The following is a 24913-nucleotide window of genomic DNA, read 5'->3' as shown; positions in this document are numbered from 1 at the left end:
TGTTTATTTTGTTCTATTAGTCACTCATGATTATTTTGTGCATTTCCTGTCTCAGCTTTTCTTTCTTACCTTTCAAATAATTTCCCTTGTGGTTCCTCCTTTAAAATCAAATATTTAGAAATCAAATAATTAAGTAAAATAGAAACCTTATGTTTTGTATTTTCTGCAGCATTCCAGACTGAAGGAAAACTGTATCTGATTTTAGATTTTCTAAGAGGCGGTGACCTTTTTACAAGATTATCCAAAGAGGTAAGTTGGCAAAAAATATTAATAGTCAATCCCGTATTAAATTTAAGAGATTTCATCCATGGTCAAAGCAAATTATGCCTTCAGTCTCAGAGGATGAATACTGGAGGATTTAGGAAAGTGGAAAAATTCTACCAAAGATTCATATTATTCAGAGATATGTTAACTACTTGTCTTTGAATGTATTAATAATATTTGGGAAGTTTTTATGATGTCTATGGTAGAACTTGGTGCCTTCACTTTTATTTTACATTTTATTGCAATCTGATATCTTCTGACTCAAAGAAGTCCACATATTGTTAATACCACAGATTTGCTGCTGATCTCACCTGCTCTAGGATCGCACTGTTTCTTCAGCATGGTCCCAGGAGCAGACTTCCGCAATATGAGTTTGCTTCCAGCTCATCAGCTCATTGCAGTGTAGCACAGGGACTCTCAGATTGCAAGTGACTACTTATACTTCCCAGCCCCCAGGCACACTTCCAGCCAGAGCCGAATCTTGCCTTTGTTATCAGCTGTTCCATGTAAATGTCACTAACATGAACATTAAAAATCACCCAGGAAATCTTAGCAACACATACAGGAGGGAATTTCAGAATCAGCTTTATTATCACTGATGTACATTTGGTGAAATTTGATGTTTTGCAGCAGCAGTACAGTGCAAATAAGCACAGGGTAAAATATTAATCAAGTAATAATGAAAAAGCTAAAATTAAAAAATTAAATTATTTAAGATACTTTCACATACATATAAAATTAAGTTGTTTCTTTCCATTGATTTTAACTGTGGCCCTGCCAGTTAATCTGCCATAGTTTTAGCAGCTAGGTACATTGTCCAGCCTCAGCTGAAAATTCTGAAGATATGTTATTACCCATTAGATTTCTTGAGGAATCTATCACTATAACTTGGGAGCAGGGGCAGCATGGATGGTAAAGTAGAAGATGATGAAGATATTAAAGAATTCTGAATAAAAACACAACAGCTTGAAACCAGAGGAAATAGGTGAGGTTTAAAATGAATACATTGCACCGGTATTCACATGGAGGATAGTGAGATCAGTGTGGAGTGTACTAATATTCCAGGGCAAGTTGATATCAAGGAGGACAAGGTCAGATGCGATATATTGCAAATTATTGATAGAGGCAAGGGAGAATATTACTAGGGCCTTGACAGAAATCTTTGTATTCTCTTTAGTCACAGGTAAGTCCCAAAGGTCTGGAGAGTATGATTGGCATACCTATGAGGCAGTGTGGCTTATTTCTTTGCGTAGGGCAATAGAGATACACTGCAAAATGATAGGCTAGTGTGCCTTACATCAATGGTGGCGATATTGTTTGAGAAGGTTTTTAGTATAGGGTCTGCTCACATCCGAAAAAACATAGACTTATTAGGGGTAGTCAGCTTGGCTTCGTGTGAGGTGGGTCATGACTTATAAACTTGACAAAGTTTTTTAAGAAGATGATAGAGATAATTGATGAGGGAAGGGCACTTGATGTTGTCAACATGGACTTTAGTAGAGCATTCAACCTTGTCCCTCATGGTAGGCTGATGTGCTAGGATGGATTCAAATCTGTGTGAAATGGTCTTTCTCTGATTTATGACCAGTGTTGTTCTTCAGGGAGCAGTGCTGAGACCTGTGTTGTTTGTGAAATATATAAATGATCTGCTCAAAAATCCAGATGAGTTGATTAGTAAGTTTGAAAGTAATACAACATTTAGTGGGGTTGTTGATGGTAAAGAAGATTGTCAAAGAGTACAGCAGAATATACTTTAGTTGGGTATATAGGCAAGAAATGTCTGAGGCTGAGATGCAACCTTATAGAACCTTATATTTTCCCACGGTAGAAATGTCAAATACTAGCAGACTTTGTTTTATAGTGGAAGATTAAAGGAGGTGTATGAGGGAAGGATTTTTTCCCCCACAGGAAGTGTAAATGCCTGTAACAGGCTCCCAGCAAGGGTGGTGAAGTAGAATTAATAATTTTTAAGCGGAATTTAGATGGGCACATGAACAGACAGGGACTGGAGGGATGTAGACTATGTGCATGCAGATGGGATTAGTTAAATTTAGCATCGTGGTTGGCAAGTACATTGAGGGCTCCTGGGCCTGTTCCTGTACTGTACTGTTCTACAAATACAAGAAATTCTGCAGATCTAGAAAGGTCCTGAAGGTCGTGAGTTCCAGCCCCAGCCGAGGCAACATGTTGTGTCCTTGAGCAAGGCACTTAATCACACATTGCTCTGCGACGACACTGGTGCCAAGCTGTATGGGTCCTAACGCCGTTCCCTTAAATAATATTGGTGTCATGTAGAAGGAAGACTTGCAGCATGGGCAACTGCTGGTCTTCCATACAACCTTGCCCAGGCCTGCGCCTTGGAGAGTGAAGACTTTCCAGGCGCAGATCCACAGTCTCGCAAGACTAACGGATGCCTTTACTTACTTTACCATCTTAACTCATTTTTCTGCTCCTGATGTTCACGTAGCCCAACTGGGGAATGCAGACTTCTGCAGAATTGCTGGCATTTTTGGTGGGAAATTTGCCCACTGAGCCTATCCCATCCTAATCTTCCATAATAACTGCTGGCACGTTGATTTCAGTTGGAAGAAATAACCGTAAGGAGAACAGTTAGAAGAAATTTTCTGATAGCAAAGTAAACAATTGGTGATACTGTACATCAGAAATAAAACAGAAAATATTACAAACTCTCAGCAGGGCAGGTAGTATCTGTGGAGAGAGCAAGTGTTACCATTTCAGGTTAATGGCTTTTCAACAGAATTGGCAAGATTTAGTCAACAGTCATGTTTTAATAGCAGGAATTAGGAAGAGTGGGGGCAACAAAGAGAATGTCTGTGGTTGAGTGGTGACTGAGAAAATGGATGAAATAGGTTAGTCTCAACTGAGAGCGGGTGGTGAAGATTTTTAATGGCAGCTGTATGGAGCATATGTTACTCAAGGGAGTACAGAAGGAAAGAAACAAAAAAGAAAGATACTGGAACAATGAAACAGAGAACACAGCTGTTGCTGAAAAAAATGAAATAAAGGAGACCCAGAAGGTCGATATTAAAGATTTCCATTTTAATTATTTCAGGTAATTTTATGTTTTTAACATTGCCTGGATACCAAAACTATTCACAAATGTTCAATCTTTGACAGCTGATAAAGTTAGGGTGAGGCATCACTAGCAGGATTGCAAAGTGCAGAGTGCTCTCACCCCAGTCAATGGGCATCAGCTCACAAGTGCAAGGGTACATCTGAGAATTTACAATTAGCATCTGAAGATCCCCACTATGCTCCCTCCCACCAGAACCCTTTCTGCCCCATCCAACATGTGTTTTACGTGCATGCAGACCAGTTAAATAGGTAGATGCATACTAGTTTTACATTTAAACAGCAATGTAGACCCCTTTGTAATGATAGCCTACCAATGCCTCTACTTCCTGAGAAGGTGAAAGCAATCTGGCATGTCCCCATTGACCCTCACCAGTTTTGGTTGGTGCACCATAGAAAGCATCCTATCTGTATGTATGACATCTTGGTATGCAACTGCTTTGCCTGTGACTGCGAGAGACTGCAGTAAGTAGTGACACCACAGAAACCGGCTTCCCCTCCATGGTCTCTGTCTGTATTTCTTGTTGCCTCAGTAATGCAGCCAGCATAATCAAAGACCCCATCCACCCAGACATTCTCTCTTCTCCACTATCCTATTAGGCTGAAGTTACAAAATCCTGAAAGCATTTTCCACTAGACTCAAAGACAGCTTCTACCCCACTAGTATAAGACCATTAAATGGTTCTCCAGTACAATAAGATAGACTCTTTATTTCACAGTCTACCTTATAATGAACTTGCCCTTTATTGTCTGTCTGTACTGCACTTTCTCTGCAGCTATACTTTGTTCTGCATTCTGTTATCGTCTTACCTTGTACTACCTCACTGCTTGACATAGCCATTACAGAGACTTGGCTATCACAAAGGCAGGAATGGCTGCTGGATGCTTTGAAGTTTAGATGCCTCAAAAGGGACAGGGAGGGAGGTGAAAGAGGTGGGGAATGACATTGCTAATCAGGAATGGTATCACAGCTTCAGAAAGGGAGGATGTTGTGGAGGGGTTGTCTACTGAGTCAGTGTGGATGGAAGTCAGAGAATGAAGAGCAGATGGGGTGGCACATTTGGAAAAGGTGCAAAAATTACAAGGTGTTTGTCATGGGTCACTTCAACTTCCATAATATTGATTGCAAATCCCTAGTACAAAAGGTTTAAATGGGACAGAATTTGTTAAATGTGTCCACGATGGATTCCTAACACAAATATGCGGACAGGCCTTTAGCATAGACAAGGATAGCATCAGGAGGAATGGGAAAGTATTTAAAAGGAGGAGGGTGAATTATGATGCTGTTAGGAAGGAAGTTGGAAGTGTAAGTTGAGAATAGATGTACTCAGGGAAGTGCACAATGGAAATCAGGAGGTTGTTTAGACTCTTTCGGGACCTCTGTTCTTTGAGATTTTTATAAATGCCCTAAATGAGGAAGTGGGAGGGTCGGTTGGTAAGTTTGCAAATGACGAGAAGGTTGGTGATGTTGTGGATAGTGTAGAAGGTTGTTGTAGGTTACAATTGGACATTCATAGGATGCTGAACTGGGTTGAGAAGTGGCAGATAGAGCTCAATCCAGAAAAGGGTGAATTGATACGCTTTGGAAGGTCAGATTTAAAGGTGGAGTGCAAGGTTAATGGCAGCATTCTTAGCACTGTAGAGAAACAGATGGCTCCTGTAGTCCCTAGATCACTGAAAGTTGCCCTGCAAGGTTATTGGGTGGTTAAGAAGATATAGTGTGCGATGGTCTTCATTAGTCAGGGGATGAAGTTCAGGAGCTGCAAAGTAATGCTGCAGCTGTGTAAAACTCTGATTAGACCACACAGTGTGTTGTGTCCACCTCATTATTTGAAGGACGTAGAAACACTGGAGAGGGTGCAGAGGAGATTTGTCTGGATGCTGTCTGGATTAGAAAGCGTGTCTTATTAGGGCTTTTCTTTCTGAAGCAAAGGAGGTTAAGAGGTGACTTGATAGAGGTGTTTAAGATGATAAGAGGCAAAGACAAAATGAACAGCCGGCACTTTTTTCCCTAGGCAGCAGTAAGAGAGGGCATAATTTTTAGGTGATGGGAGGAAAGTGTCAGAGTTTTTATTTGCACAGAGATTATCAAGTGCATGGAATGCTTCCCAGGGTGATGGTGGAGGCAGATACATTTAAGACACTCTTACACAGGCACACGGATGAAAGAAAAATGAAGGACTATGTGGAAGGGAAGGGCTAGATTCAACCTGGAATAGGTTAAAACATTGGTGCAACATTATATTTTATGTAATGAATTAATCTGTTGGAGGAACTGTTTTTCCCAGAGAGCGGTGAATCTGTGGAATTTTCTGCCCATTGAAGCAGTGGAGGCTGCCTCAGTAAATATATTTAAGACAAGGTTGGATAGATTTTTGCGTAGTAGAGGAATTAAAGGTTATGGGGAAGAAGGCAGGTAGCTGGGGATGAGTCCATGGCCAGATCACTCATGATCTTACTGAATGATGGAGCAGGCTCAACGGGCCAGGTGGACTACTCTTGCTCCTATTTCTTATGTTCTTATGTATGAATGGTATGCATGACAAGTTTTGACTGTACTTTGGCTCATGTGACAATAATAAACCAATTCCAACTAACAGCATTTTCTATCATTACACCATTAATCTAATAAATGCTTTGGGATTTCAATGCATGCTATCTTAACATGGAAATCCTGAAGTTTCTGTTAGTTATTCACTCTTCTACAGGCTGCACAGTTCACTGCTATCTTCAAGAGTCAAGGGAAAATCACTAGAATTAATTTGAACTTCAGATAATTATGAACTAATGTCAGTGTGAAATATCTGGAAGTTATGCACTATTGTATGTAGTCCTAATGGTATAATTACTGCTCAGCATGCTTTCTGGCCCTAAGTAAATTATTTTTCTTGGTACAGTATATATATTTTAGTTCCCTGAGAGAATTATTTCAAATATACAGTATGAAGGTTTTTAAAATTAAAAAAATATTTCTACTATTTCTACTTCACTTTATTTATATGTTCCATTCCTTTAAATATCCATTAATAGTTATTTAAAATTGTTATTTTTCCTTCCTTATTTGATGTTAGTGTGGTTGAAATTCAGCTAATTTGGTAACTGTCTCCCTGAAGGTGATGTTTACAGAAGAAGATGTCAAGTTCTATCTAGCTGAGCTTGCTTTGGCATTGGATCACCTCCATGGCCTTGGGATCATTTATAGAGACTTAAAACCAGAAAAGTAAGAAATGCTGCTTTTCTCTACAATGAGAAGATTAACAGTCACAAATTGCATACGTAAATGTTAACACATGGCATTCAACTGAATATTACATGAACATATGATATTCAACTGTATTATGTTTTGCTTTTAAAGAAAGCCTGTGATAAACTTCTTGTCTGTGAAGGTTAGTATGTAAAAACAGCTAAACAGACAGAGATACAGCATATATAAATCACTTGTATATGACACATGATATAATTGTGGTAACACCACTTGCTACCAGTTGTTAATCCTCGAGAGCTGTTGACCGCAGGAGGGCAATCATTTGTCATCACTGGCTCTCTACCAATGTAAAAGCAGCTGTGTAGTCTGCTTCTGAACCTGCAGTCTCGAGTTCCAATCAGCCTGAAACAGTGGGCATGCAATCTATATTTCATTGCTCTCTAAAAATAAAGGGAAGGAGCTGAACAATTCCTATGCCGTGCGGCAATTTGATATTTAACTTAAATACTAAAGAATGCGGAAAGTACGTTTGCTGGATGGTATCAACTGAATAAATGGCATAATATTTCACTTTTAAAGATAATTCCGTCCTGTGAAACAGTAGGCCACGTGGAAGATTGAAATCCCTTTTGTGAGATTTTATCTTTTAATCAAATCTCTTACCTCAGTTCCACTAGTTTCAAGCAAACTGCTGCCTTAGTAATATTTTCATTCTGATCCAGCGATGTAACATCTTGAGCCATGATTGTACAGAGCAGGATTTTCTCTTAGTGCTAAATGACAGAAAATTGTATAATTCTTCAAAAATGATTTTCAAAAGAAAGCCCAAGAGAATGCAGATGCTAAATCTGGGTTAAAAAAAAACAGACTGTTGGAGTGACTTATAAAGTCAAGCAGCATTTGTGGTGGACATGAGTTGTTGATTTTTTTTTGTGTGAAGACCCTGACCGGGTTGGAGAGTGCAATTCAAGCCGAGATATTTACTCACTCTGTGTTCACTACATGTATACCATCCATAAGATAATTTCAGCAGATGTCCTAGTCTTCTTCAAAACACCTTGTAAATGTGTACCTTTTACCAAATTAAGATGTGTTGCTTTCCTCTCTGCTCTCAGCCCTGATTCACAGTCTCAACCTGAAACATGAACAATTCCACACAAATTCTTCTTGACTCCCTGAGCAGTTTATTTTTTTACTCAAGAAGTAGAGGCAGTCAGCAGTTCAATAAGTGAACTCAGAGTGAAACTTATGTATGAAGAGCTATAACATCAAACATTGCTAAGACCATTGAAGTATTGAAGCTTTGTCACTGCTGTAATATTTTAAATGTTGGACACAAAAACAGCCAAGTGCTTCATGTGCAGATCCTCAGTTGGATCTGAAGTCTGTTACTGTCCAGATGTTGACAGACTTACCATATTTTCACTTCTTACTGTCATATTTAAGTCTTGGCAGTAGTTTGAAAGTAAATTATTTGTGCAATGTTTTATTTCATTTATTTGAATGTGAATATCGGCTGGAGTGAATCACAATTAGGAAAAAGGAAGTAATTGTAATTATTGAAGGCCAATCAGCTCTGCCCCGGGTGTATTTCTGAAGTTTCTAAGGGCAGTTTCAGTTGCCTCATCAAAGACTTAGTATTTCATATGAGAAGCAGAGATATTTATTGATGATTATTCAATGTAATCTTACTCACAAGTTAAATGGTGAAGCACTCCATTCCTGCTCATGGTAAGATCTGGACAATATGAAAGTTAGGCTGCTCGGTGACATGAAACATTCATACCACAGAGTCCCAATCATTGGACATCTCCAATACCGACCTACGCCAAATGTCATCTTGTCCTTGAAATACGGTAATGTTCCTTTAACTTCATTAGGCCAAAATACTTGCAGTCCCTACCCAACACTAAAAGGGAAATATCTTCAATATGCAGATTGCAGTGTTTCAAGAAGCTGGCTCAGACTTCCTGCTGGAGCTTACTGGATGGGCAATAAAGATTAACTTTCTCAATAAACTTCATACTCATTTGTGAATGAATGGAAATAAACTCAACAGACATTTTACACATTGAATGAGTTTATGGGAAACTGATGTCTATATGCTGGTTAACCTTTAGTCACAGTCCTGGTATAGGATCCAAAATCTACTTATTAACAACAAAACATTACCTCTGCTTAGCAACATGGCTATAGCTGCAGATTTGGAATCACTGAGCTGACTGAAGGCTATTAATTACCATCTTGTTGACTGTTAGGATAGGAATACTGTAGTACAATGTGAGTGTATTTCTATGTGTTGCCTATTGTCCATTCAGCCCAATATAATCTCTCTTTATTGAAAACATTAATTGGAAAATTAGATCCTGTGCTTTATTATGAAACACAGGAGAACTGCATATGCTGGAAATCTGGATAAATGCACAAAAATTTACTGGAGAAGCTCAGCAGGTCAGGCAGCATCTATGGAGGGAAATGAACAGTCAATGTTTCAGGCCAAGACCCATCATCAGATGGTTCTCGTATCTGTTGACAATGTGAAAGGACTTTTACTTTTGAGTTTTAAATATGAAAATGATCTTAAGTGCTTTCCTTCACCAAAGGATTTCTCATATCATTTATTTTTGCTATTTAAATTTCAGTGTCCTTCTAGATGAAGATGGTCACATTAAAATAACAGGTGAGTACAGCTTGGATTAATTAATTTGAATATCGAACTGAAATGCACTGACATTGAACGTTCAAGTTGCACACATCATTTCTGACACTCTGACAAGGTTTCAGTTTTATTAAAAGTCATTTATGCTGCACAGACTTTGGGCTCAGCAAGGAAGCTGTTGACCATGACAAGAGAGCCTATTCCTTCTGTGGAACAATAGAGTACATGGCTCCCGAGGTCGTCAATCGCCGTGGTCATACACAAAGTGCAGACTGGTGGTCCTTTGGTGTTTTAATGGTAAGTAATATCATCTTCTATTGGTGATAACAAGGGATAATGATTCTTCTTCCAGATTTTCATCATCTAATTTCCCAAGGGACCATTATAAGGTTGAGTGTATTTGATTTTTCTTGCTGGTAGTTAAATTTAATTTCTTCTGAGGGCAGTTGGATGAGTGCATACAGCAGTTGCTTGTGAGAATTGACTTATCTTGCAAGCCAGAGGCTCTGCAATGGAGTGAATGAAATTAATGTGAAACTTAATTAAATTTCACATCAGTACCAAAGCTAGGTTCTAAAGTTATAGTTTTCTTTCTTTCCCTGTTCTCCAAGAAACAGTGAATGTTTTGACATGAGAAACTCTTGAATATGTGTTTTGACTGTTTTTCAAACTAATCTGACAGAATAGCCAAATGGTTTTGTGGAATAATCACAATGGCATCTGCAAAAATCTATTTATTTATCATCAAATACGATACCCTGAATACTTTTGCAAAAAACTGTCAATCCGAGTCATGCCAGGTTTTAACAATGAATTGTTGATTTGTTAATGAAAGTATAATATAAATTACTATCAGTGTGACAAGCATTTTAACTGTTGTTACAGGTATTGTAAGTCATTAAAATATGTCATATTCTGGTCATGAATTCTCATTTGTTGCCTCTCTGGATTAATGGCTTTGACATTAAGTGGCTCCCACAATTTAGGAGTTAAGGCCACAGAATGGTAGAATTTGCAAACTTCTTACCAAAGATTAATGTTTGTTTTATTCAAGAAGGAAAACAACAAGGAATTATGCAGTATTCAGAGACAGGAATGCTAAAAATCATTTGTAAAAAAAGTAATAATCCTAATCTGTAAAGCATAACAATTTGGTCTAAAGCAATGAGAAGCTGTTTGCTAAAGCCTTCAGGGGCATAGGATCCAAAAGCAAAAATAAGGCACCATGGAAAAGACCAAAACCCTGCCACAGAAAGCAGGACACTTCTCCAAAGCCATCCTGATCTGCTAATCTGTCCTGCATTTGATTTTCATAGCATGTAGTATGTGAATATTTGTTAAATCTGCGCTCTGAATTAATTTTCTGTTCCATTGCTTGTGTTTGCACTCACTCCCCTCCTTTTCAGAGCTGATTTTAAAAGAATCTTAAATGGACTAAACCTAACTCACACTGAGTAGCAGCAGTATTTGCAAAGAGTTAGGGGTAGCAAAATTCTTATCTCTTAATAGCTATACAGTGACGACACACAGGCCTTATTGAAATGACGTTGATGCAACAAAAATCTGCTGGTGCTGCCTTTCCTAAAACTGATGAGCCTAATCCCATTCAGTCACACACTTTTGAAATGGTTATTCTACCAATCACATACTTTAACTACCCCCGTTTGTATAAAAATGAGTTTTAAACCCTCAATCTATCATTTATGTAATTTCAGAACAGTTTAAATGATAAAAATGTTGCACCTTATAATCCAATATCCACTGCTTCTGCACTATGTCCACATGAAGTTTTTAACATTATGCTTTCTAAATTGTAGTCATAAGCTCTACCTCGTCCCTCAATTTCCCTCCCCATTCATCACTTGACTCCAGAAATTTTCTCCTTCAATGCCTCTTTAAAAGTGTTGACACGTGTGATGGGCACAATATATTGTTGAATCATTCTGAAGATGTATATAGAATAAGCCAATGATAGAGAACTGAATGGAAAACTACCAGTGAGATGTGCATGGATAAAGAATAGTATGGGTTCTTCACAGTTAAAAGATTGTGAATGTTTGTACATGAACCTTACTTGGTTTGGGTTAAATCCTGATTTGGTGTGGCACGCTATTACTTGGTTTTTAGTTCCATGGTGAAATCCTATAGCCTTTCAGAGTATACCTTTCTATGATTGATTATTCTATGACCATGTCACTCTTCTCCTTGCAAGAATGTTCTATAGGATCCCTAATCCCTGATTCCGCAGGGGTTGGTGTTGGGCCCGTAGCTGTTTACCATTTACATTGATAATTTGGAAGAGGGGACTGAGTGTAGCATAGCAAAATTTACTGATGAAACTAAACTGAGTGGAAAAGCAAACTGTACAGAGGATGTGGAGAGTCTGCAGAGGGATATAGATAGGTTAAGTGAGTGGGCCAAGGTCTGGCAGATGGAATACAACGTTGGTAAATGCGAGATCGTTCACTTTGGAAGGAATAATAGAAGAGCAGATTACTATTTAAATGGTGAAAGATTGCAGCATGCTGTTGTGCAGAGGGACTTGGGAGTGCTTGCTCATGAATCGTAAAAAGTTGGCTTGCAGGTACAACAGGTTATTGAGAAGGCAAACGGAATGTTGGCCTTCATTGCTAGAGGGATTGAATTGAAGAGCAGGGAGGTCATGCTGCAACTATACAGGGTACTGGTGAGGTCGCACATGGAGTACTGCATGCAGTTCTGGTCTTCATACTTGAGGAAGGATATACTGGCTTTGGAGGCAGTGCAGAGGAGGTTCACCAGGTTGATTCCAGGGATGAAGGGTATGAGGAGAGATTGAGTTGCCTGGGACTATACTCTCTGGAATTCTGAAGAATGAGAGGGGATCTTATAGAAACATACAAAATTTTGAAAGGGATAGATAAAATAAAAGTAGGAAAGTTGTTTCCATTGGTAGGTGAGACTAGAATTAGGCGACATTGCCTCAAGATTCAGGGGAGAAGATTTAGGACGGAGATGAGGAGAAACTGTTTTTCCCAGAGAGTGGTGAATCTGTGGAATTCTTTGCCCAGGGAAGCAGTTGAGGCTTCTTCACTAAATATATTTAAGATACAGTTAGATAGATTTTTACATAGTAGGGGAATTAAGGGTTATGGGGAAAAGGCAGGTAGATGGAGCTATGTTTACAGATAGATTAGCCATGATCTTATTGAATGGCGGGGCAGGCTCGATGGGCTGGATGGCCTACTCCTGCTCCTATTTCTTATGTTCTTATGACTTCATGAAGAGAAAATCAGAAGAATTTACACTCGTCATCATCAATGGTTTAGCAGTAGAAAGAGTGAACAGCTTCAAGTTACTGGGCATCATCATCTCTGAAGACCTATCCTGGAACCCATATTGATGTAATTCCGAAGAAGGCACACCAGTGGCTATATTTCATTGGAAGTTTGAGGAGACTTGTTATGTCACCAAAGACATTTCACAAGTGTACGGGGGAAAGGATTCTATCTGTTTGTGTCACTGTCTGGTATGGAGGCTCCAATGCACAGGATCGGTCAATGCTTCCGGCTCAGCCATGGCACCTACCTCCCACTATCGAGCTGGTCTTCAAAAGGTGATGCCTCAAGAAGGTGGCATCTCACCATCCAGGACATACCTTCTTCTCATTACTGCCATCGGCGAGGTGGTACTGGAGCCTGAAGACACACACTCATCATTTTAGGACCAGCTTCTTCCCCTCTGCCATCAAGTATTTGAATGATCCATGAAAACTATTGTGCTCTCTTTTTGCACTTCATTTATTTAAAAAATTTCTTATTCCAACTTATAGCATTTTTGTATGTACCGCCATGTACTGCTGCCTCAGAACAGCAAATTTCATGACATATGTTAGTGATAATAAACCTGACTCAATTGTGCACTTCTTGGTATTTTCCTGAAAGACCTTATGGCATCTTTTTATCCAAGACCTGTGGTGGCACTGTATCTCATTCTCAGCTATCCTTCAATGTTTCCCAATTAGATGAACTTTCCTCAACTGTCACCACCTGTTCCAGACACCATCATCCCATTTAAGAGACATTTGTAGCTTAAGTTGAACTTCCTACTCTTGGTACTGACTGCAAATTATTAGTTGGCCTACTGCATAGTGACTGCTTAACAATGCCAACTAAGTTCTTGGTCAACATAGTTTGATTAGTTTTGAATTGGTAAATGTTTGTGTACCATGACTTTCCAGTGTGCTGATTCAAGAAATTCTACAAGTTAACATGAAGATACAGCAAGTAATTAGAAAGGCAAATCAAATGTATGTTGGTCTGTTTTGCAAGTGGATTCTGGTTTAAGAGTAAGATTTCATGCTTGAATTAATTGGGGCATTTTTTTGGGACCATGTTTGATTTGGTCAAGAAAAATTTGAAGGGGTAGCCTCTTAAAAGGAAGACTAAATGCTCTCTTGTTGGAAGCTGGCAATAGAGTGGTGAGAATGTTTTCCCTCACTTTTCGGTGTACAGCTCTTGGTGTGAGTGAGTATGGATTGTTTCATTATCAAGGATCAGTCATTCGTGAAAATCAGTGCTTCTCATTTTAATTCTGCCTTGTATAAACAGGAATATTTGCATTTAATCACTGTTCAGAGATAGTGTGAATCAACAAATCTGTCATTAGACCTATCAGCAGCCTTTGTCCAGAATCAGCTATTATGCCTTCATTATACTGCAGTCCAGTGTATTCCATAAGACCATGTGATATCAGAGCAGATTTAAACCATTTGGATCATTGAGTCTGCTCCGCTAATCAATCATGGCTGATTTATTATCCCTCTCAATACAATTCTTCTGCCTACTCCATATAACCTTTGACACCATTACTAATCAAGAAACTATTAACCACTGCATTAAATATATCCAATCACTTGGCCTCAACAGCCATCTGTGGCAGTGAATTCTACATATTCACATGCTTTGGCTGATGGAATTCCTCCTTATTCCTTCTAAAAGAACACTCCTCTATTCTAAAACTGTACCCTCTTGTTCTAGACTCCCCCACCATGAGAAACATCCTCTACACATACACCATGCCTAGGCTTTTGAATACTCAGTAGGTTTCAATGAGGTTTCCCCTAAACTCTAGTGAGTACAGGCCCAGAGCCATGATGTGCTCCTTGTGCGTTAAACCTTTCATCCCAGCATCATTCTTATGAATCTTCTCTGGACCCTCTCCACTTCCAGCACATCTTTATTCCTTACACCAAAGTGCATCACCATAAGCTTCCCATTCCATCTGCCACTTCTTTCCCATTCTCCTAATCTGTCCAAGCCCTTCTGCAGACTCTCTGCTTTCTCAACACTACCTGCCCCTCCAAGAACCTTTGTATCATCCACAAATTTGTCCACATTCACATTACTGAAATTAAAGGACTGTGAATATGGTATCTTAGCAAACCAAGATTTATGTTAGAGTACCATTTTAGGATTGAGGCTTAAGCTCCTGTTTGATGTATCGCTGTCATTATGTTGCCCTCCAAAATAGTCTGCAAGTCATCTATGTGCAAAAGTAGTGACCACAGTTCTTTAAATTGTCTGTTTTTAACTTAGCCCCTCTTGGTGTTTAGCACATTCTCATTAAAACCTCTGTGGAAAATGAATGTGTCCTGGTGACTTGGAGGAAATGTGTATTATGTTGAATAGAAAATATATAGAATTTCAATTTTAATTTATTTTAAAATCCATGCAGTATACTCATTACCAATGAGTCTACATGTTTAATATTCATGCTTCAAAGCTCAGCTTTGGGAAGCAAACTGTGTACTGCCCACTCACCAAGCCTGTGGTTTGATTCTCGTCTAACAGAGCTGTGAACAGTGTCAGAAATCAGCATCATTTTCAGCTGACATGTACTCGGTTGCAGAGATATTATACAACATGAGGTCAAATGACAGTGCCTGCAGTTTTATTTTCATGCTGCATGAAAAACATTAACATTTAATGAATGACAGAGAGTAGGCAGAATATATCTTTTTCATTATTGTTTGTAACACTTTATTTTTAGTTGCAATGTTGTTAGTTTTAGCAGACAGTGTATTATGGAATTTAGTGAATTAATAGATAAATCTTTTTAAGGAAGGGAACATCAAAATCTAACCTTGAACATTGAAGAACAAACTATCATAGAAGTAAAATAAAACTTTTGACCGAATATTCTCTCCGTATCTTGGAACACTGCACCATGCTCAGCAAGATAGTAAATGCTACCAGTTGACTGTGTGTAGTGATATATTCTTCATTAATCCAGGACACATCTGCCACTATTCATACACTGTCAGCAGTCATCTGAACTATATTGTCTATTATCTTGATTCAACATCATTACAAATTATTAAACAGCTAAGATATAACCACTGACATGCTGAGTATTATTTTCTTTCTTCCCAGCAGACCTTGGAAATGCCTATCCAAACATTAAATATTCTTGGCAAACTAAATATGTGATTCTTAACATTCACTAGAATGGCATATTTTAGTTTTTAATCTAGCTGTTTATTTTGGAATGATTTTAGTACATGGCCAATTTAAACTGTTTCCAAATGACGGATTAGGGAAATGCACATGGAAAAACAAGGTGCAATTGTTTCAAGGGAGCAATTTGAAAATAATTGTTTGAAATATAACTGAAACCTGAACAATAGTCCATTATATAGAGCTGCAAAGTTCATTGGATAGAAATTTCCAGTGATGCTTGAGATTACCAGCCACCCAGTCTTAAAAAGAATCTGTTAAACCTAGAAGGAAAGGAAGAGGATAAATTTGTTGTGGCTGCAAAAATATGGGATGATTATTTGGATATATGTTCTTTTCTTAACCAGTTTTAATGTGTCTCCACACAATTAATGCATTGTAGGTTTTGAATGAAGAAAATATGTTCTTATCAGATTTACCATAGTATCCACTTCATTATTTTACATTAGTAAATCCAATCCTTTTCATTTCCTTTATCTCAATATTTTGTTATTTCTTTTACATTTGTCTTTTTGCACCTCTTTGTCCAGGTGTTGTAGAAACCATTAATTTGAGGGCTGTCAGTGTAAGGATAGCAAATTCTTCCTCATCGGGAGATCACATGTCAGTGCAGTTCAGTAATAACAACTTCTCCTCATTGACCAGCAACACAGGACATCTAAAGGATGTGTGCTTAACCACTGCTCTACTCTTTCTGCACTCATCACTATGTGTCTAGGCTACACTCATCACTACATGGCTAGGGACAGCTCAAACACCATCTATAAATTCGCTGATGACACTACCGTTGTTGGCAGAATCTCAGATGGCAATGAGGATGTGTATAGGAGTGAGATAGATCAGATAACTGAGTAGTTCTGCTACCACAACCTTGACTCAGCGTCAGCAAGACCAAGGAATTGGTTGTGGAATTGGGGAAGGGGTGTTTGGGAGAACACTCATTGAGCGGTCAGCAGGGGTAAGGGTGAGCAGTTCAAGTTCCTGATCTGAGAGGATCTATCCTGCACACAGCATACTGATGCGATATGAAGAAGGCATCCAGCAGCTATACTTCATTAGGTGCGAAAAGGGATCACCAAAGACGAGAGATTTCTGCAGAAACACCGTAGAAAGCATTATGACCTAAGGGTTGTACACTCAGCCGCTCCTTCATTGGCACAAGCCTCTCCACCATTGAGGTCATATTTAAAAGATGCAGCATCCATCATTAAAGACCCTCACCATCTAAGACATGCCTTTTTCTTATTACAGTAATCTGGGAAGGGGAGGAGAGACAGGAGCATGAAGACACAGGCTCAGCTCCATTCCCTCCGTCCTCGGATTTCCGAACAGTCTATGAACCCCTGACCACTACCTCATTTTTCGTATTAGAATGTTTTTTTCACCACGTCTTGCCCTGTAAGATAGCTTGGTAAAAGAACATCAAATATCTGTGAAATGATAAATGAGTAAATATATTATAATGACATAATATGAGATCCTTGTGCTCAAGACAGACCTGAGGCTTAAAAACTGGCAACTTTCCATGTTTGTATCAATTTGAAACCAAACAAAAGCCTTTTGTCTATGAAATCACAGAATCTTTCTGCAGAAGCTAATTTCGGACTAGCACACTATACAGCTTTGTTCATGATTTTCCATAATCACCATAGAGCCTGTTTAATAAGCTATCTTTTCCATTAGTATTGTCCCTATTCAACCCAACTATTATTGAGAGAGAGAGAGAGATTTTCACAGTACAAACCATATTTATGAAAGTCCAACAGGTTATTTGTTTGGTAAATATCTTCATTTTGTTACTGATTGGGTGACTGATTTGAACAGCCAAATGAAGCATGCAGATCATGTTGGCAGAGCTATTTGACATTGGTGATGTCTCTAACGTACCTGTTTTAACCTTATTGCCTAGTTTGAAATGTTGACGGGGTCATTGCCTTTTCAAGGAAAAGACAGAAAGGAAACCATGGCACTTATCCTCAAGTAAGTTTTGTGTGAGAATTATCACTGCTTTGTCTGGTTAGCCCCAGTGCACGATGAAGAATAACTCCTGATGCTTTGGAAGAAAGGAAAAGCACAAGCGATTATATCTGAACCAATATCCTATTTTTCATGTATAATGAGAAGCTGCTGCTTTTAACCAAGTTATACCGTACAATTGCAGTAACCTAGGTGCTTAATGGGGTTGGATCATGTGGCTTACTTCCCCATGTCTCTGCATGTCTAAATGTATGTACTGAAACACACTTTTCTATTTGCCCTACTACTCAAAGCCATTCTCAGTCTAGGATATAGTAGTAGGGATATCTGTCGGGCACTTTTGCTCCATTACTCTTCGTACCAAAGCAACTCACTGCATTATTAGCGAAAACAACAGGAATTCTGCAGATGCTGGAAATTCAAGCAACACACATCAAATTTGCTGGTGAACGCAGCAGGCCAGGCAGCATCTCTAGGAAGAGGTACAGTCGACGTTTCAGGCCGAGACCCTTCGTCAGGACTGTCCTAACAGTCCTGACGAAGGGTCTCGGCCTGAACCGTCGACTGTACCTCTTCCTAGGGATGCTGCCTGGCCTGCTGCGTTCACCAGCAACTTTCATGTGTGTCACTGCATTATTAAATCTTTTGCTCTGATATCATCAATTCCATCTTGTCTTGCCTGGTATTCCTCACAAAAGCTCTTATTTTCCCAATCTGGAGTTGGTCTAAAGTAGCTGCAGACTTCCACATGCTTCCCAGCTTACAAGGTTAGGTCACCTACTGCAGAGCACTACTAACTGTCAAAGCTATTATATGATTGCAGCAGCCTGTTTGTGCTGAACGAACCATGCCACACCGATGTGCTGGGAATGGGCTCCCAGTAAAATACTGTGTCAGAACCACACTGGACCAGGCAGCATGGCAGAGGAGCGAGCAGCCAGTTTTCAAGGTCGTGAAAGAGTTCCCCAAATATCTGAAAAAGCAAATTCGGTCCTCAGATCTATTTTGAAAAGAAATATTAAGTGAAGATTGGGCACTTCCATGATCAAATAAGGGCTTGTTCACTTAAATGTGGCAGTATAATAAAAACGATTTAAAGAGCTCCCATTTCTGTATTTATGCCATACAAAGGTAAAAAATCAGGCTCTATTAATAAACACTGTAACTGATCAATTTACCTCCTTCTCTAGAATCTGTTTAGAATTTTTCATGTATCTTATTGTTTATTCCAAAGGTTCTCAGACATTATTTATTACATAAAAATATAATCTAAGATTGCTTCTAAGGCAAATAAAGAATGCTGCATTATGAGGTACAAAGTGAATGACAGTTAGTAAAATTCTGTATGACTTTGGTTGAATAGGCCAAAAATTATAAAGCAGCACAAACCTGGGATGTTCCAAATTTAAACTGTGACCTAAATTCAGACAGCTGATTTTGGCCTGGGTATAGATATAACAATTCCATTTAATGTTCTTGGCCCAAGAAGAGAGTCGGTCAGAATACTTCTTCCTAACTGCCAACTTGTAATGTCTCCTGGAGAGTGCTTACGCAAGTATGCACAGGATATTATCAGTTGGATTGACAACTGTGACTCATCAGGTTCCTGTCAGTATCTCTCTTGGTCCTCAGTTCCCAAATGATTGTTTAACCAAAGTATCATCAGGGTCCATCCTTTGGCAAGATTAACAGGAGAGGAAGTGAAAGATAAGGAATAAGAGGGAAGTCAGAGGAGAAAGGAAATACATTTCCCCAAACTGTTTTAAAATAATTCTGTTTGCTTTAATGACTGAGAGATATTTGTCATGTTTGTTTTCTAGAGCAAAACTGGGAATGCCACAATTCTTAAGCCCAGAAGCCCAAAGCCTTTTACGAGCACTTTTCAAGCGGAATCCTTGTAACAGACTAGGTAGATATGGTTTATATTGTCCCTGTAAAATTGCAAGACCAACTGGAAGTGTAGATCAGGAAATTAACCATTCTTAATTATATGATATTAATCTGTACACTTTACCAAAGAGCATTGCTAATTTATTCATAGACATCAAAGCAGAGAGCAGCTGACACATTTGGGGTCTGTGAAAGAAGTTAATTAGTATATTTCCATTTAGTTGTGATTCATCGCTCTTGCCATTGAAAGATTTTTCTGATGGAATTAAGATAAAGGAAACTGATTTATCTGTCATTATTTTATTCTCTTTTGTAAATGAGCATACATTTTGAAATGATCAGTTTCATTGGTTAAGGAAATTTGAAAAACACAGAACATAGGAAAGAACAGCACACTGCAGAGTCTCCTACTCAGGATGTTATTCTGACCTTTTAACCCGTTCCAAGATTAATCTAACCTTTCCCTCACACATAGCCCTCTATATTTCTTTCATCCATGTGCCTAAGAGTCTCTTAAATGTCTCAAATGCACCTGCCTCTTGCACTACCCCTGGTGGTGCATTCAGATGTACTTAACACTCTGAGTTTTAAAAACTTGCCTCTGATATCCCACCCTCCACTTTCCTTCAAACACCTCAAAAGTATGTCCTCATATTAGCCATTACCTCCCAGGGAAGAATGCAATGACTGTCCACATCCTTCCTTTAATGAGGTGACTAGGACTGAAGACAATATTCCAAGACTGGTTCAACTGGAATATTATAGAGCTGCGACATTACCTCATGGCTCTTGAACTCAATCCCTCGACTAATGAAAGCCAACATACTATAAACCTTCTTAACCACCTGATCGACTTGCACAGCATCTTTGATGGATCTACGGACTTGTACCTCAAGGTTCCTCTGTTCCCCCACACTGCTAAGAATCTTGCCATTAAACCAACCTTCAAGTTTGACCTTTCTAAGTATATCACTGGATGGAACTCTATCTGCTACTTCTCAGCCCAGCTTTGTATTCTGTCAATGTCCTATTGTTATCTATGACAATCTTCTACAATATCTGCAACACCAACAACCTTTATGCCATCTGCAAATGTACTAGCCCTTTCCTTTCCTCATCCAAGTCATTTATAAAAATCACAAAGAGCAAGGTCCTAGAATGGATCCCTTGGAACATTCCTAGTCATGGACCTCCAGGATGAATATGCTCAATTTACTACCATCCTCTGCCTTCTGTGGGCAAGGCAATTCCAAATCCTCATGGCAAACTTTCCATGAATCTCTTGCTTCAGAGTTTCTTAATGAGTCTACCTTGGGGAACCTTGCAAATGCCATATTAAAATACAATACACCATATCCACTGTTTTACCTTCATCAACTTGTTTTGTCACTTCCTCAAGAACTTTAATCAGGTTCATGAGGCACGACTTGTCCCTCACAAAGCCATGCTGACTATCCCTAATCTGACTATGCTTCTCCAAACGCTTTAAAATCCTGTCACTAAGAATCCTCTCCAATAGTTTGCCAACCACTAATGTAAGACTCACTGGTCTATAATTCCCATTATTTCCTTTCTTGAACAAAGCAATAACATTTGCAATCCTCCAATGTTCTGACACAACCTCCGTGGCCAGTGATGATGCAAAGATCATTGCCAATTATGCAACAATCTCCTCTCTCTCCTCCTGTAGTCATCTGGGATATATCCCATCCAACCCTGGGAACTTATCTACCCTAGTGTTTTTGAAAAGTTCCAACATATCCTCTTTCTTAACCTGAACATGTTCCAGCATATTAGCCTGTTCTACACTGACCTCATGTTTGTCAAGGTCCTTCTCATTGGTGAATACCAAAACAAAGTATTCATTAAGGACCTCTCCTACCTCGTCTGACGCCAGGCACATATTTTGCCTTTTATCCCATTTGGTCCTGGCCTCATCTTTTATTTTAAGTATCTTTTCTTCAGCTTTTTCTTCTCAATGTTTCCAAAGAAATAAAAATAGTTATCAGGTAAAGAAAGAACATTATATTAACAAAAGTGATACAGCATAAAATTACTTTCTAAAGATGGGAAATTATTTGATCTTACAATCTTCTTCTTAAAATCAAATTGAGATCTGAACAATAAAATGAGAAACTCATGTCTAATTTTGTTAGTCATATTGTTGTCTTTTAATCATTTTATGCATGCTATTATTATAAAGAAGATATTTAAATTTAGAATGCAGCTTTATATTTCATAAAAAAACAATGCTCTAAAGAGAATACTGATTTTGACATCATATAGCATGAAGTAAAATAATTGTGAATGTGGTATTAGCTTTCATTTGAGCCACATTACGTTTAGAGTGGGTGAAATTTGGAATGCGTGGTCAGATTAGGGTAGTAGAGTATTCTCACAATACTTTAAGAAGTACATTCAAGGTGACACTTGAGAAAGCCTTTGCATAGAAGTCCACACATTGAGAACTGGGAAATGGAAGGATATGGTTAGGTGTTTGATGGTGGGTGCAGAAGTGAATGAAAGAGCCTCTGTGTGTGCTGTATGATTCAATGACTCTACGTCCCAAAGATACAAATTCCAATTTGTGTGATGCATAGATCAGAATGTTGCACTTTATTAAACAATGACTTTTCAGAAGCACTGTTTTTTTGCTTGTATTTTTATGTGGTTTTAAGGTGCTGGACCTGATGGTGTTGAGGAGATAAAACGGCATTGTTTCTTTGCAACTATAGACTGGAATGTAAGTGCATCACTGTCATTCTGAAGGCTAACAGTTTGAATTTTTCTCTTACGAATGAAAAATACTTAATGTTCCTAATCAGCTTATTTACAATTAGTACTGTTTAAAATAAAATACATGCCTTGTTTATGCTATGCAGAGTAATTTGATAGACTTTGGCTTTTGTTGTTTTTAGAGGGTCTCATGAAATGGGATAATCAGGTTGTTGTAATGCAAAGTGGTATGGGTATAAAGTATTTTCTGCAACGTTCCCTAGGCCTTTAGTTCCGTGGGTTATGAGGTGACTAATGAGGTGAATGTGGGAGCTGTGGTCTGAGGTTGGATTGGGTTGTGGTGTGGGACATAGTCTGTTGCTTATAATGCACGAGCTGGTGCTTCCACTGCAAGGATTCAAGGTTCTCTGTGCTGTCCGAAATGCTGTTTTCCCTTTTGAACCATCATTAACCCATAGGCTGGCCATAAGTCATTACACTTCTTCAAGGATATTTTGAGAATATCTTTGAATCTTTTTATTTTGCCTACCTAGTAATCTTCTGCAGCAATGCCGCTTGGATCAGAGTATTTATTTTTGAGCATGTACCCAAGGAAGGTAGTTAGAGCATTGATGATGGGGATATTGTTCTGGGAGAGGATACTGACATTGGTTTGCCTCTCCTGTTTATTTTGGCAGCATTTTGCAGTTGTAGTATTGATAGTATCTTTCTAGTGCTTTGAGGTGTCTGCTGTTGGTTGCCTAGCTTTCAGAAGAGCTTAGAAGGGCAGGGATTGTTGTTACCTGGTAGACTATGAGCTTTCTCCTCAGCTTGAGTTCTTGATCTTCCAACACACTTTTCTTCAGATGGCCAAGTGCTGTGCCAGAGCAGTATAGGTAATAGGGAATTTTGTCACTGCCCTCACTGAGATATGAGGGGGACGATGAGTACATTTTTCTGGATCTTATCGTGTACCTTTAGCTTGTAAGGTGCTGCTGTACAAGAGCAGTTGTCAGGGACATTTGTCTTATTGATGTTAAGTTTATGACCTATTCTATTGTAAGCTTCCATGAATGAGTTGACAATGGCTCGTATCTCAGCCTCCAAATTTGTGCACATCATTGTTCAAAAGTTGAAATGTATAATAAAATGGTGGAAGCATTCAAAAAATCTGGCAGCATTTGTGGCCACAGAAGCAGGGTTTCGTCGCAGGTCAGCTAGTCAGCTCAGACTGAGGTTGAGACGTCCTTGTTCTGGAACAGGAGCATCATGGGTTTATTTTTCCTAATCACCCAACAAGTTAGATCTCCTATAGGTGGTGTCATGTTTGAGATGATTCTGTATGAAATATTGTACAAAGCACTGAGGCAATAACTCAGACTTGCTTGAAACCAGTTTACATTGGGACTATGTACACCCACTTGTTAAAATGGGAACTTGCATCCTGCAGCTGATGTAAAATGAAAATGAATTTTTATGGATTTCCAAATTTGAGATGAGTGCTCCATTGTGTCTCTCACTTGATAGAGACCTTACAAGTCCACAATTAAAGTTGTTGTTTTGAAGTCTGTTTCAATAATCAGAAATAAATTAGTTATATAAAAAGTAACAGATTATCTTGAACTAATTTGCTAATTCTTTAAAAATTGGTAGTTTTCCAGTTAAGTTTGTCACTCACATATGGCAAAATGTTTTTTTTAATTATTTACTATTGGTAATAGTAACTTTCTAGGTGCTCACTCTGAATCTTCAGTAACTCTTTTTAACATAGTAGTGCATTGCTATAAACTTCCTTAATGAAAGTTTGCATATTCACTATCTATATATTAATATGCTTATCTATTCATACAAAAACAAAGTACTGTGGATTCGGGAAATGTGAAATAAATATAGAAATTCTTGGAATGCTCAGAACGTCAGTTATCTGTAGATAGAGAAACATAGTTACCTTTTCAACAGAACAGGAAAAAGTTAGAAAGCGAAAATATTTAAAATAGGGACAGAAAAGGGAAGTAGGGGAAAGAACAAACTTGTATTGTGGGTATTTGGCAGGGTAGATATGGAGAGGCACTTCCTTCTTGGGGATAATGTAGAACTATGGGATTACCTTTTATGAATAAGGAGTTTCCAATTTAAAACTGAAATGTGAGCCTTTGAAACTCTATTCCTCGACAAGCAATGGAAGCCAGTTCTGAAACTTTCTGCTGGAGAGGAAGATACTCACTAAACAAGGGAGTAAAAGGTTAAAATGGGTGGATAGGACTGTAAAATTGAGATTACAACCAGATCAACTCATGGTTTTATTAAAATGTGGAGCAGTTGTAAGAGTCCAAGTAACTCCTAATTTGTTTGCTTATAGTAAGGAAGTTTTGCGATAAAGTAGAAAGCCAGAATGATTGAATGAGGGGATGGTTAATGCAAAAATGTTGCAAAATAAAAGAAAAGATCAGATCAAAGAAGCTGAAAGTGACAGAAGCCGAATTCCCCATTAAACAACATTTTTCAATGCTTACCTTCTGACTTATCTATTCGGTTGTGTGTGGGAAGATTGATTCAGAGAAGAGTGTTGGCAATTTCAATTCCAATAGATTAAGAATGATTGTAACAAAAATT

At 38.5% G+C, this 24913-nt stretch overlaps 1 protein-coding gene across 11 annotated transcripts in view; it reads left to right on the top strand.

The window, feature by feature from the left end:
* rps6ka2 (ribosomal protein S6 kinase, polypeptide 2) overlaps window positions 1-24913 on the top strand; it is a 324857-nt gene that overhangs the window by 249108 nt on the left and 50836 nt on the right. For 10 of the 11 annotated variants that reach the window (XM_072265327.1, XM_072265321.1, XM_072265320.1 and 7 more), the window contains 7 exons: window positions 170-249; window positions 6471-6577; window positions 9205-9242; window positions 9376-9518; window positions 17628-17698; window positions 19516-19604; window positions 22264-22328. In XM_072265327.1, coding sequence (XP_072121428.1) covers window positions 170-249; window positions 6471-6577; window positions 9205-9242; window positions 9376-9518; window positions 17628-17698; window positions 19516-19604; window positions 22264-22328 — 593 coding nt within the window. The remainder of the gene's footprint in view (window positions 1-169; window positions 250-6470; window positions 6578-9204; window positions 9243-9375; window positions 9519-17627; window positions 17699-19515; window positions 19605-22263; window positions 22329-24913) is intronic. The other variant, XM_072265323.1, reaches the window with a different exon arrangement.

Source organism: Mobula birostris, chromosome 8 (assembly GCF_030028105.1).
Source record: "Mobula birostris isolate sMobBir1 chromosome 8, sMobBir1.hap1, whole genome shotgun sequence".
Classification (NCBI taxonomy): domain Eukaryota; kingdom Metazoa; phylum Chordata; class Chondrichthyes; order Myliobatiformes; family Myliobatidae; genus Mobula; species Mobula birostris.
This window is presented reverse-complemented; position numbering and strand designations above follow the sequence as displayed.